Source organism: Corvus kubaryi, unplaced genomic scaffold, assembly GCF_017639235.1.
Source record: "Corvus kubaryi isolate FWS band 111438036 unplaced genomic scaffold, C.kubaryi_AGA036_p1.0 37353, whole genome shotgun sequence".
Lineage (NCBI taxonomy): Eukaryota > Metazoa > Chordata > Aves > Passeriformes > Corvidae > Corvus > Corvus kubaryi.
The window spans coordinates 2,116,465-2,129,803 of NW_024581115.1; the positions used below are offsets into that span (position 1 = coordinate 2,116,465).

The window sequence follows — 13,339 nt, forward strand, 5'->3', positions numbered from 1 at the left end:
GGTGGAGGTAGGCGGTGGCAGCCGGCGGCTCGCCCCCGCAGCACCGACTGCAGCCCGGGGACATGGCCCAGTAGCCGCGGTCCGGGGAGCAGGGGGAGCTCCGAGCGGCTATGGTACCTCCCGGCAGCTGAGGTGGAGGTAGGCGGTGGCAGCCGGCGGCTCGCAGCGTGACCTCGATTTGTTTTTGGGACTGCAGGCTGGAGCGGCACGTCCGATGAGCTGGGAGAGATAAAAAGCAGGAGGATTGGGGGTAAGTAAGGGATTGCCTCAAAACTGGCAATGCTTTTTTCATTTATTTTTTTTTTAAATTTATTTATTTTTGGCCGGGGGAGGGAGGGGAAGCTATGCAGAACTGTTGTGCCCGGGGAATGCTATCAGATATGCACTGCAGCGCGGGCACTTCGCTAACTCTCGGTTGGAGCCTCCCGGTGCCCTTCCGCCACCAACCCGACAGAAGTTCGGGTCTGAATCTTTTTTTCCTCTTGTTTAAATAAGTTTTAAAATACTGGCGTCCTCAGCCAAGCCACCCGGCGATGCGCGCAAGCCACACTTGATGCAGACTCCGCACTTGTGCCGTTCGCACTGAGGGACACACACCCCCACCCCTCCTCCGCTGCCGCACACCCCCGTTCTCAGTTGCGGGGGGCTGCGGGGGCGCATCCCGGGGCGCATCCCGAGGCGCATCCCGGGGCGCATCCCGGGGCGCATCCCGGGGCAGGCGCTCGGCGCGCGGGGCAAGCCCGACCCCTGCAGTCTCGCGGCGGAGCAGCCGCGGCGCGCCGGGATTGCGGCGGGGCCGGGGAGCCGGGGCTGCGCGCTCCGAGCGCGGCGGGGGTGGCGGGGCTTGCAGCGGGTATTAATCTCTTTCCGCTCATTCTGTAGCAGCAGCAGCAGGAGGGGAATCCCCCTCCCTCCGCCGCCTCCTTGCCCGGCATGCCGGCAATGCCCCGCTGAGACGTGCCAAGAGTTTTGGGGTTAACTTGCGCCTGGCCGCCCCTGGAATAGAGACTCTCCGGATATCGGATCGGTTGGGGTTTGTTGTCTATGTCGTGTTGGGAAATCTGGTGGATTTTTTTCTCGCTCGTGGAGGAAGAGCCCGGTGCTGGCAGTTGGCTTCGTGGTCTTTTTTGGAGGGCGAAGGAGGGGACGGGATCTCGCTTGAGCCGTGCGGAGATAGAGCTCGGACATGTGTTGTCAGCACGTCTGGGGAATACAGTCTGCAAGTCCGAAAGAAAATTTGCTGGGATCGTTCAAACTGCGATATTGATTTTTGTTATTTTTTTTCGCCGAGGGATGTACTTGGCATGAGAATCGGAGGATGGAAATTGTTTGGGAGGTGCTTTTTCTTCTGCAAGCGAATTTCATCGTCTGCATTTCAGGTATGCAGCAAGCACAGAAAGGGCGAGGGAGTGGGAGAGATACCGTACAGGGTTCCCAGGCTTGCCCTTATTAAGGGGCAAGAGGTACAGTTAAACCCAGATAAAAACTGTAGTTGAAAAATCCATGAATGATGTACTGTGAGTGGGTTGTGACAGAAATCGACTCTCATCACTTCCCTCTCCCCCTTAATTCCAATACGTGTGTCTTAATTATAATACATTGGTTGCAATAGACAACACAGTGTACTGATAAAGGAGATGCTTAGAATTCCCAGCGTACTTGATTGTGATAATTATTTGCAATATTGCCATAATCCCAGAATTTCATAGCTCCTGGAGTTCTTAAACTCGGCTGATGTGCAGATCTGGAAGGGTTTGTGGTTTGTTGATGGAGTTGTCATGTTCTGGTGCCACAGTTCAGGGGCTCCAAAGGGAGGGATAACAGTAAAGAATGTGCCTCTGCTTTTAAAATGAGCTTTTCTGTGGCTGTGCTCTGAAAATTATTTTTTTTTTCTAAAAAAAAAAGCTTCATTCAGAGAGCTCTGTAGTGGCTGGAATTTTTAAGCTTGCAAAGATTTCTCTCCCTTCAGTATGTGGAAAGTCAGGTAATTCCAGTTGTCACTAGAGCTTGTCCAATTAATGAATAGGCATGGCCAGGTGTCTAGTGTAAAGGATTGGAACAATTTATTATTGGGGAAAACATTCCCTTGCAAAAGCCCTGGCTCCCTTGTTAATTTGTCATGTTGGTCATGTCAGAATAATTATGTTGTGGGAGGCAGGAGCAGGAAGGTGGCCAGTTTTCTAGTTTGGGACACTCCAGGGAGCCCCATGGGGATGCAAGCTGCCTGCATCTCCTGCTGCTCCACTTCCCTGAAGGCTGCCTCTGCCCTCCAGCCATTGCATAAGTCCGGAAATGGGAACACAAGCAGCACAGGCAGGGCACTGCTGGGGGGAGATCCGGGGTCCTGATGGACATCTCAGTGTTCAGCCTGGATGTCCACAGGGAGAGGCAGCTCTAAAGCTCTCCTGGGACCATGCAGAGATTGGCCTGGGCTGTGTCCCAGCCGCAGCCCCCAGGCAGCAGCACCTGCAGCATCCCCCCTGGCAATCTGAGCCCCACTGTGCTTTCTGCAGCACCTCCCGGTTTATCCACCCTTCCAGCCCCTGGGCTGGGCACACACGAACGTGGGAGGCTCAGCACCCCTGTTAATTTGTCCTGCCTGCACCTGTCCCAAAGCTCGTTTATTCCTGAGCAAACAGCATTGCTGTCGGCCCACGGTGTGCATCAGCCCTCCTTCTATCCCCGCAGACTGGCACCATCTGCCACCAGGCACCCGGGTGACACTGCCAGCACCCCAGGCTGACCTTCCTCTTGTGCCCGTTGGTACCATCAGAAAAATTTGCTCTCTCGCTTTTTAGAAGAGCAAAACCTGCTGCCTCTTGTCGTTGAAATCTCACACTTATCTATTTACCTCAGCGTGATGTGCCACCTGTCAAGTGCCCCTCAAATCAGGCACTTCTTAAAGTACCACAGTGGGAATGGCAAACTGCAGCTCATCGCTCTCTTGGCCATTGTGACAGTAATATCCCGAGACAGAAAGAAGCTGTCCCATTCTGTGCAGCTACTTAGGCCATGCGTTTAGCTATCAGTGTTCCCTGAGCTCCCGCCCTCCTTTCCTGCTCTTCAGACAGGGGAGCCCAGGCTTCTGAACCAGTGGGATCAGTTCTGCAGGGGCTCCCATCGCTCTCCATCTCCCTCTAGCACTAATACCTGATACTGTACACACTCACACCATGTCTGCTTGCTTTTTCTCTTTTTTCTTCTTCTTTTTTTGGAGGGAATAAAGGGAATAAGTGAATGGTGGGATGCTTCTGCAGCATGGTCAAAGCTGCAGTTTCAAAGAATTTTGACCACATAGAGGATGTGTACATGCTTCAACCTTGTTTTCTTTTTTTCTTCTTCACGGGGATTTTTATTTTTTTTTCAGGAATCCTCACTATCTGTAGTCTTAGTAAAAAGGATTAAGATCTGTAGATATCTGACTGGCAGTAATGCTCTGTATGTTGCCTCTGCCATCCTTTTTACACTGGGTTTTGTAGCAGTATTATCTAGCTGGGGTGTCTGGATAACAGTGCAAGTAGGAGAAGGTGTAATGAAGCCTGTTAAGGTATTGCCTCAGCACAGGATTGGAGACACTGTATTTTTAGCACTTCAGCACTGGTCATTCATTCAACATTTTACTTAAAAAACCCACTAGTTGAGCACTAGTGCTGCACATTACTGGAATGTGAATTAAGGAGTGTGGCAGTATTTCTTTTCTTTTTTTTTTTCTTTCTTACTCATTCAGTTGTTTCAGCAGTGAAGACTCAAGACAGGTCTGCTGTACATGGATCTTTCCTGAACATTAGCAAATGCTTGATTCAGTGTCTTTTTAAACCTGTGATCTTCCTCCTGCTAATTCCAGTCATTATTTGGATTAGGGCCTATTAGGGGCTGCTGTTCAAAGGGATGATGTCATTCACTGAACTGAGCAGACTATTAAGTTATTTAATCATTATTAATAAACTTATTAAACACGGTTCAGTGTTATGTCTTTTGCTGTGTATTTACATAACATTTAAGTATAAACTATACTGAATGTAGCACTTATGCTGTGTTTCTTATTTAAAATAAGTAATGATGAAGTTAGACAATTGATTTTTTGGTGTCTCACATTCATGAATTTCTTGGAGACTTCCTAGATGGAAAACAGTTCAATCTATTAAAAAGAGGTGTATATATATTTTCAAAATATTTTATAGGTAACATTTTTTATCACTCAGTTACCTGTGTGTATGAGAGATTGATTGTTTTGGAAGAAATGATACTGAGATTTAGAAATTTGTTTCTTTTTTAATTACTGGCTCTTCCATGTGTTTGGGAAGTAATTTATTTCTGAACTGAATATTTTTGTTTTCTTGGCATACTAAATTAAGGCTTTTGCTACTTGGAATTGCTCATTTGAAAAGAGAATCTAGTTTCCTTGTGCCAGATGTAAATGAGAAATACGAACAGGCTGAAGGACCACGAAACCCACTTCTGTCCTTTAGACAGAAATGAAAGCCCTTGCTTTCCTTCAAAGTCGTAATTATTCCTTTGAGTTGTAATCTCTGAGGAAAAATAGTCATGATTTGTATTATGACTTTTGAGGTTTTTTCCTTTTAACGATACTGTTCAGCATAGAAGGAGCACAGAGCAGAGGAAGTAAAGGTGTCCTGTAGACAGAATGCTGGAATAAGCCCTCAGTGGATGTTGTTCCTGTGAAGATGCAGATACTCCTGGCACAGGGATTATACTGTTTATATACAAAAAAAATAACAGTTGTTGTATGATGTCCAGAATTTCCTTCCTGAGCAGTAATACCACCAAAGACAAATCCGCATCAGTGTTCTCAGGTGGCTGTTGATCCCGTAATGGCTGTCACCTTGGCTTACACAGTTATTTGTATGAACCATGAGGAAGGGTTTTTTGTGAATTTAGATATTAACCATCAACTTCAAGCAAAAAAGCTAGGAGGTTGTTTTCAAAACTTTGCAGGATACTTGGTTTAAATAAGAAAATGAAGCTGTTGTGGATATTGATTGAGAAGGTTTCCATGTACATTTTCTGTTAATACATCAACAAAATTATTTATAAAATCTGCATGGTCATCTTTGTGCCTTCCTATGAATTGAAATACTACCTCTTATTGGTTTGGCTTCTGGGAGCTAATATGGATGAAAGCTGTCTTGTTATTTGGAAGTATTTTCATCCTTTTCCATGTCCTCAAGGCACAGAGGGCTGTATCCCTTTTATGATGCAACTTCTGTGGCCTGTCTGGCAGGACACAAGTACCATAAATCATGTATGATGAACTACTGAGATGGTGTAAAAAACCCCTCGTCTGTCCAGGAATTCCACTGTGTATTGAGCATCTGATGTGGCATCTCCTGGCACTGGGGACTAGAGGTGGATTTGGAGCACATTTGCACTGCATTTTCTGTCTTGCTGCTTCTGCAGTCTCTGAGCTCTTCTTACCTGGCGTAACACAGAAATGTCCCTCTAGGAACTCTAAATTATGCCAGGGCTGGAATTACCTGCTGAATCATGGTCTGTAAGGTCTGATAACTCTTCTTCTCATAACATCACACAACCTGAGATAATTCAAGCTAAGGTACTCTTGTAAAAGAGAAGAATATCAAAGTTCTAACGTCCAACATTAGATCCAACATTAGAACAGTGAATGGTTCGTTATGTTAGGACAAAAATGTTGAAACTGTGTTAATTATCCTCAGATAGTTTCACAGAAATAGCTTTTTCTGTCATTTTTAAGTAAGATATGTAATATTCTAGGGGAAGGAATTATTCATAGCACAGATATATCTATATATATATAGATATATAGATATATAGATATATAGATATATATATGAAAGTGAGCACTAGGCATAAAGAAAGGTGTAACATGCAGAGGGTTTCTGGTAACGAAGAACTTTACCCTATTTTTCCTGCTTTAATACCATCTCCAGAGCTTCGTGTCTGTGGGCAAACCTTCACGCCTGCATGAGTTTGTTGATGTTACTGGAAATCCACGTGGATTCAGTCTGCCTGTTCACATTCACAGAATGAAGGGACCATAGGTTGGATCCAGAGATTCTCAGTTCCTTAGCTCTGGAATGCTTTCTCACTTCTGAGATTTTTTCTGCCTTCTCAAAAGGTGTGAAGATGTTTCTGCTTGAAAATTCTATGGAAATAGCCTTATAGTCTCCTGTAAACATCTGCTTTTACTTTTCCTTTTTTTGTGCGTGTCTTATTTTTCATCTTTTTTTATTTTTATTGTTAGTTTTACAGCTGGAGCGTGACCAGATAGGCGCTAAAGTGCTGAAACAACACACACATTTGTAGCTTATGTAAAGGTAGTAGAAGGTAACGTTGATGAATAGTTTTTGCACGTACTATGCTGAGCTATTTTCCATCCAATAAACTGGTGGAAAGAAGCTGGTTATTGCTGCTATTCCTTTCCGAATCTCAGTGATGTAGATACCCAGTTTTCAAACCTCTTCACCTTGTTGTGTTGCCTCATTGTAATCTAATTGAACTAGATACCAAGCCTCCAAGACAAAATTATTAAAATCAGGGATCAAACCTAACTCAAATAAGCACTCTCAATTTAAGGGTGCTCTTTAAAATGCAACTGAGGTTATAGAGAAGTTTTACCCTTTATATTTTTGGAAAGTTTTCAGTTTTTAATTCTACAGCAGCTAGATTTTAAATACAGCAAGGATTGAAGTGGCTTTCCATTTGCATTATGAATATTCCTTGTATATGAATGAACAAGGAATTCATGCTTTCTCCGAAAGACTGGTTTTCTCTCTGTTGCTACTGGTCGCAGTATCACTTTCTTTCTTGGTTGAAAGGTGGTAATTTAGCTGAGGAGGAAGTTGCTGTTTTCATCGTTACTGATTGTTTATGGCTAAACTTAACATGGCAAAGAGTGAAGGGGATGATTGGCCCATCTGGGCTGTTAGTAGATAACTATATAAAACTGTTCCATCATTATGTCATTACCAGCTCAAGCAGCAGACAAAACTACATGGCAGTTAGTTATGGACAACACTGAAATACTGTGATAAGTGTTATTTTGCTCCTGTTTTGTTTTTATCGTCACTGTACACCGGGCTGGAAGGAATAGGAAATAGCAATCAAATTTGAATTGACTTGTTCAGAGGCAACACTGGACAATGGGATTGCATTTCCAATTTAATGCCATCAGAAAGTACAAAAGGGCCAGGACAGTATCAGTTAGCAAAAAAAGTTGCACTGTGGTAGATAAATTGAAACATTAATGGTAAATAAATAGGAAGTAATTTTCTTCAAAGGATAATAATCTGGCATTTGAGAGAGGGGAGGCTTTATAGCCAAACCTATTTACAGTTGAATTCAAAGTAGTAGAGTATTTTATTGCTGGTTTAACCACTGATAGTTAAAAAGCTAAGGGTCTTTTAATGGAATTTCTTAGAGATAAAATGGCAAGTTATTATTGTCATGAAAATAGATGACTGAAACATTGTAGAGCTGTATCCTGTGTAGTGCCTTTCTGGTGATGTAGTGCCTCATTCATGTGCATGGGTGTTCACAAGTGCAAACTTCCAATTTGCCAAGATGGCAAAATTTGTCATGCAGTGCTTAGCAGGTGACAGCTGAGGTAAAAGTACACTCACCCTAGAAGTCCTGGCAACTCCCAAAAATGTTATAAAGGGCTTTGGTGTTAATGAAACTTGGGCCTTAAAAATTGCAAAAGTTGAACTGTCAACAATTAGAAAAGCTTTAGATGACAGATGTCTGTGCTCCTGTGGAGTGCCAGGTACAGCCCATCAGGATCACAGCCCTAAAATATTGAATTTACTTTTACTCATCTTGAACAATGGAAGGTGGTAAGTTTCCACATACATTGCATTCTGAAATCAGTGGTCAGAACTAAAGAAAAGAAATACTTCCATTGTCAGATGTATGTTTCCACATGAAAACATTTTTCTTTTGATTTCATGGATCTGTACCATTTGTATTTCTGTAGTAAAAATAGCATTAAACTTAAATGCCCCACAGTTTTATCTTTTCTTACAGTTTCCAGAAAAATACCACAGCAGCTGTAAGCCACAAATAACTAATTAGGATGTACTTTTTAGTAAGATACTAAAATAAGCATAGAGCTAAGATTATATCCATAGGGTTATTTGTTCATTTGGACAGTCTTTTTTTCTCCCTTCATCATTAGTCCTTAACTTGGTCAAGCTTTAAGTATGGAATGGAAAGAATCGTGCACTGACTCGACCAAAGTGGCTTCTAAGCACATGCATGGAGGAGGCAGCTAAGCAACGTTATCCTTTTTTTTTCCCCTCTAAATGTGTTGGCATCTCTATGTTTTGGAAGTAGCAGTTGAGTAGATTAATTTAGAGGGAAACGTGGTTTCTGAAAAATCATCTCTTGCCCTTTTTGTGGGTTGTTTCCAACTGAAATTCTTTCCTGCTGTTAACTACTATAGAGCCCTCTTCTGCTTCAGGAATAATTCTAAGATGATTTTTTGCTTTGCCAGCAGGACTTCTATGGATTATTAATGCTAAAAGAAAAAGATAATGAGTGCTAGTGAAGGGTCTTTTGTACATGTGAATATGGAAAACAAGTGTTGGAAGTGATGTTGAAGTGGCTATGTCCTCCAGCAAACCCTGCTGTTCCCGGTAGGATGGTGCTTGGGTAGCTAAGGGAGCAGGTCAGGAAGGGTTCCTGCTGCCACAGCTGAAGTTTGTTTGGCAAGGTGATATTCTTGGGCTGCTAGAAAGAGCATTAACTTGGATTTGCCATCATGGCAGAGGAAAGAAACTTCAGGAAAAAGGTGGTGCTGAAGATTTATATATTTATATATTTATATATTTATACGTGCTGGTAAGAAAGGATAACAATACTTCAGTAGCGTTCCTGAGAGGGAAATTTTATGCAGAATGAGGTATTTGTTTCTACATCAGTGGAATGCCACTTGGAGTTGAGGTCTGCTACTTCCCACGTAGGAAGCTGCTGCTGCTGGAAGGGAAAGGTGTTTGACCCTGTGGTGGCCCTAAGGCCACTGCTGGAAGGGAGACGTGCTTGAGTGACCCACACTGGTCCTAATCCTACTGCTGGGGAGTGTGTAAACACTGACTGACAGGCGAGTTCTCTGAATGGGACTGCTTGTCTGAGTTTTTCTATGAATGGAAGGTATGAATGAGAAGAGCTTTGCATTGTATTTCAGTTAAAAAGAATTTTGGTGTCAGTTTTTGGGGAATACACAGTGTTGGCCGCGCTTTCACAGATGGAGAAGCTGAGGTAAAATGTCATGTGGAAAGTCAGTCAGCAAGACTTTGAGTAGTTGCAGTCCATTTTCACTCTCACTTCTGCCTTGTAGCACAAGGATTGCCCTTACCCCATGTTTCTGGTTGGGGTGTGGGGCTGGATCCCCTCAGTGAGTGCAGGTCACAGAACGGCCCCTGGTGCATCCCCTCATGGGCTGGATCCTCCTTCTCTGTGCCTCTCTACTACAAGGTGTTTGTTCTCCTTAGCATACATGCAGTGAAGTTATTGTGAAATACAGTTTTGGCATACATAAGAATTAAATCAATTCGAATTTACCTTAAATTGGTTTCCAGGAGTTAGTGTGATATTAAGGTAAAATTCAGATCCAGACAAGGTTCCTCCATAAACGTGTGTTATTTAAATTCTGTTTAAATTATTAACATTCACTCAGTTGGGCTTTTTCTGGTTCTATTTGGGCTGTGAGTAACGAGTGGGTTCCTCCAAGTACAGCACTTTTCTGCCTCGTGTTTCACATCCCCTCAGTGTGGGTGTAGGTGACAACACACAGTAAAGGGCACCAGAGATTTTGGTCCTAAATTTTCTCTTTGAAGTTTGCTCTCAGCAGCCTAACAGGTGCCTTTCTATACTGGAATTCTTGGATATACTGTGAACACATATGTGAATTTGTTTTGAGGGGTGAAACCTCACCCCAGGGCATTTTGCCCATCCTGTCTGAACTCCTCCCAGTTTTTATTTTGCATTATCCTCACCTGGCTTCAACATTTGTGGTGTTTTGGGGTTATTTTTGTTCATATTCATATGTATAAGCGTGATCTTATTGTCGTAGTGATTTTTGTGCTTGCTGGAAAACAAAGTAATCTACAAGGACTCCACAGTCTTCTCCTGCTTGCCCAGACAATACTGAGGGTACTGTGTGGCAGTAATTCCAACTGGGATTTAAAGTTATCTGCAGATGCATAATTTTTATCTTCAGTAGCTGCCCTAGCACTCTCTCTAAGTTGTTAACAATTCATCTTTGCCAGTCTGTAATTGTGCCTTTGCTCTAGAGTCACAGGTATTTTAGCTCACTGTGAAACAGGATGGAAAATAGAGTAATAAATAATATGATTTATTTTATTAGGTAGCATAAGTATGTTTCCATACTTGCAAGCTAAACACTGAGTCATCCTCTTTACATTTTATTTTGATACATTAACAGCCAGATTCAGCAAAATGCAAAACTTAAAAGACATGTTTAAGTGTTCTGCTGAATCTGAGTCTTAATATGTAATTGTATAAAACAGCTTAGATTAAGGATGTGCTGAAGTACTTTGCTGAAGCAAGGAGTAGCAGTGGTATAATACATGAATAATACAAAATCTTTGGAAAAGCCCAGTTAAGATGAGCAAAAATTTTCATAATCTCTCTTTAAATTACGCAGTTGTATAGAAAATAGGTTTTTATCTGAGTAAAATAATCTCACTTCTTTGTGTGGTAAAGCAAAGATGCAGACTTTTCTACAGTGATCAGCATAGCAAGAGAAACTGTACAATTAGAATTCATATAAACTGGATTGTATTTTGTTAATTCTCACTGTATGGATGCCCTGAATGAAACAAACACTATCTTCCAAAATAGTAAACACAACCAAAAGACTAAAAAGTGAAGTTACAAGAGGTGAGTGGCAATATGCAATGTTTTTCATATGTGAATTTCTGTTCCACTTTCTTCTCAGCACGAATTTTAGTTTTCTCTTGATTTGACCTCAAGTTCTGATATAAAGAGGACATCCAGTGGGATGGGGACACACCTGTGGACCAGGTGGTACCTACAGGGATGTTTGGGACACCTCATGCCAGTTTTGTGCAAGCAGCTGGCAGAGTTTAGATTGGATAAGCAGGGTTTAGTCAGACTGAGAGAAAACTGTTTGGGGGGGAATATAAAAAAATATTTGAGTCTGTCCGTCTGTCTGGGATCAAGCAAGGCAAACATGTCCTCTCCACTGCTAGTGGCATATTCAGTCTGTGTCAGCAGAAGAATTCCTCATGTTTTAAATGAGGTAAGGCTCATTTATAATATTGTGAATCAATTTCTACCACAAGCAAAAAAGTTTTGTACTCTTTATAAAAACAGCTGGACATCTCTGCAATACATTTACATCATATTTGTGTATTTGGATTCTATCTACCAAAGGGCACAGAGCTTGCAGACTTCCTCCTTTCTCTCCTCCAGCCCTTGTCCTACTTTGGCACTAAACAGCAGCAAGTAACTCTCAAAACTCTCCCGTTTTTAGTTCCCTGCTCTATGTAACTGGGACCTTCTGTGTCTGCTGTGGTTTTATGTCTTGAAATATTTATTTACTTCGCAGTGATAAAAGAGCATTTCTGACTACAAGGTAGCCAGTATCTTCCTTTTAATGCTCCTGAAAAGGAACCTGTGGCTCAGATTTGAGACCACAGGCAGTAACAGCTGAATTTGAATCTTTTTTGCAAGGTCTGTCTTTTAATGGCTTCTTGCTGATAATTGTTGTGGAGGACTAAGTGATGAAATGTGTCTTGATCACTTAATATCATCATATTACTGGTCATTTAAGAATTGATTCTAGTCACTGAATACTCCAGAAGTTAATATCTTTGAAATAAAGCATTCTTATATTTAAAACCAGAGTAGATGATGTAATACTATTGCATTATTTTTAAAACTGAAGTTTTTTTGGATATAACTTTCACTGGTATTATATAAACTGCACAGAAATAATCTCCTGGTATTTGCGTGGGATGACAGTCATCAATTCCTACATGTTTATTTGAAAGCTTACCTAGAAACAAAAAGTATTTGTTTTAGACAACTTTGTTTTGGACACTTTGCCAGGAAAGAAAAGAAAAGAAAAGAAAAGAAAAAAGAAAAGAAAGGAAGGAAGGAATTTGGAAGGAAGGAAGGAAGGAATTCGGAAGGAAGGAATTCGGAAGGAAGGAAGGAAGGAAGGTAGCTTTGTTAAAAAGTGCAAAATAAAATCTTCTAAATCAGCTGTTAGTTTGGGGAGGTGATATGCAGTGGAACTGCTCAGCCAAAAATGCTGGCCTAGAGTTTAGTTAGGCATAAGCAGAGGTCTCTTGGTAAATAGTCCCACTGGAAAGATGCTGTGACCTCTGCTGAGGGGATTCAGGTATGGGAGAGAACTGTGCTCCGGAGCTTTACTGGTCACATGTCAGAATGATTTTCAATCACTTTGGTTATTGCTGGATTAAAATTGAGGCTGCAGAGATTAATGGTCTGTTGTTACTAATCCACTAAACCCCTGTTCCTGGATCTTTTAAATTGACTGAACCTATAGATTGTTAAGTAACTGAGAGATATGGATTTGTAATGGTTTTAATTGTCTTTCTTCATGTTTGGTGTCAGCAGTATCCTGTTATTTATTTATTGCTCTTTGAGACTGATCCTGGCTATTCTTGAATGGAAGTGAACTTTATACTTTATTTCCCCTATTCTATAGTACACTGATTGTGTGTACCATTCCTAATAAATGTGGATGAAGAAAGTGTTACTATGTTTATATATGAGCTGGCATTAGTAGAAGCTAAAATAAGAACTATAGAAATTAAATGTTGGTTTTACGTTGTGGTGCCACTGTCCCTAACTGTTAAAACAGCCCCCGTGTCCCTTCAGTCTGTCTGCCATTAACAGGGGTGGTTCTCACCATAGGTGGGTTTTACTGACATTTGAAGATGTGGCCAAAGTCAAAATGGCTGTTCAAGCTTTTGAGGAATTATGTTTTCTAAACTATCAGTATTTGGAGTGTCAGGGCCCAGGGCTTTTCTCAGAGATCTAGCACCATGAGACAAGAATGTCTGGACTTACTTTCAGTACTTAAATTCTGTGCAGGTATAAAAAAATTCCCCAGGTAAAAAACAATGTACAAATTAAAAAAAAGTAAACACAGAGGAATGAAATAAAGAAACCATCCATCTACTGAGACATGAGGTAACTTTGGACACTACAGTGCAGTGGTTTGGGTTTCAGCAGGGGTCTGAGAGTTTTAACAGGTCTCCATCAGTGTAGTATGGGAGAGACAGAAGTTAGGGCAAAGGGAATAGGCTGTGGAAGAAACCAGACT

At 41.9% G+C, this 13,339-nt stretch overlaps 1 protein-coding gene across 2 annotated transcripts in view; it reads left to right on the forward strand.

Moving 5' to 3' along the window:
• The first annotated feature begins 22 nt into the window (after positions 1-22).
• CA10 (carbonic anhydrase 10) overlaps positions 23-13,339 on the forward strand; it is a 188,220-nt gene continuing 174,903 nt past the window's right edge. Inside the window, exons 1-2 of one of the 2 annotated variants that reach the window (XM_042032381.1) lie at positions 23-250; positions 883-1,379. In XM_042032381.1, the coding sequence (XP_041888315.1) occupies positions 1,319-1,379 (61 nt within the window). In that variant the 5' untranslated portion in view covers positions 23-250; positions 883-1,318. The remainder of the gene's footprint in view (positions 251-882; positions 1,380-13,339) is intronic. The other variant, XM_042032382.1, reaches the window with a different exon arrangement.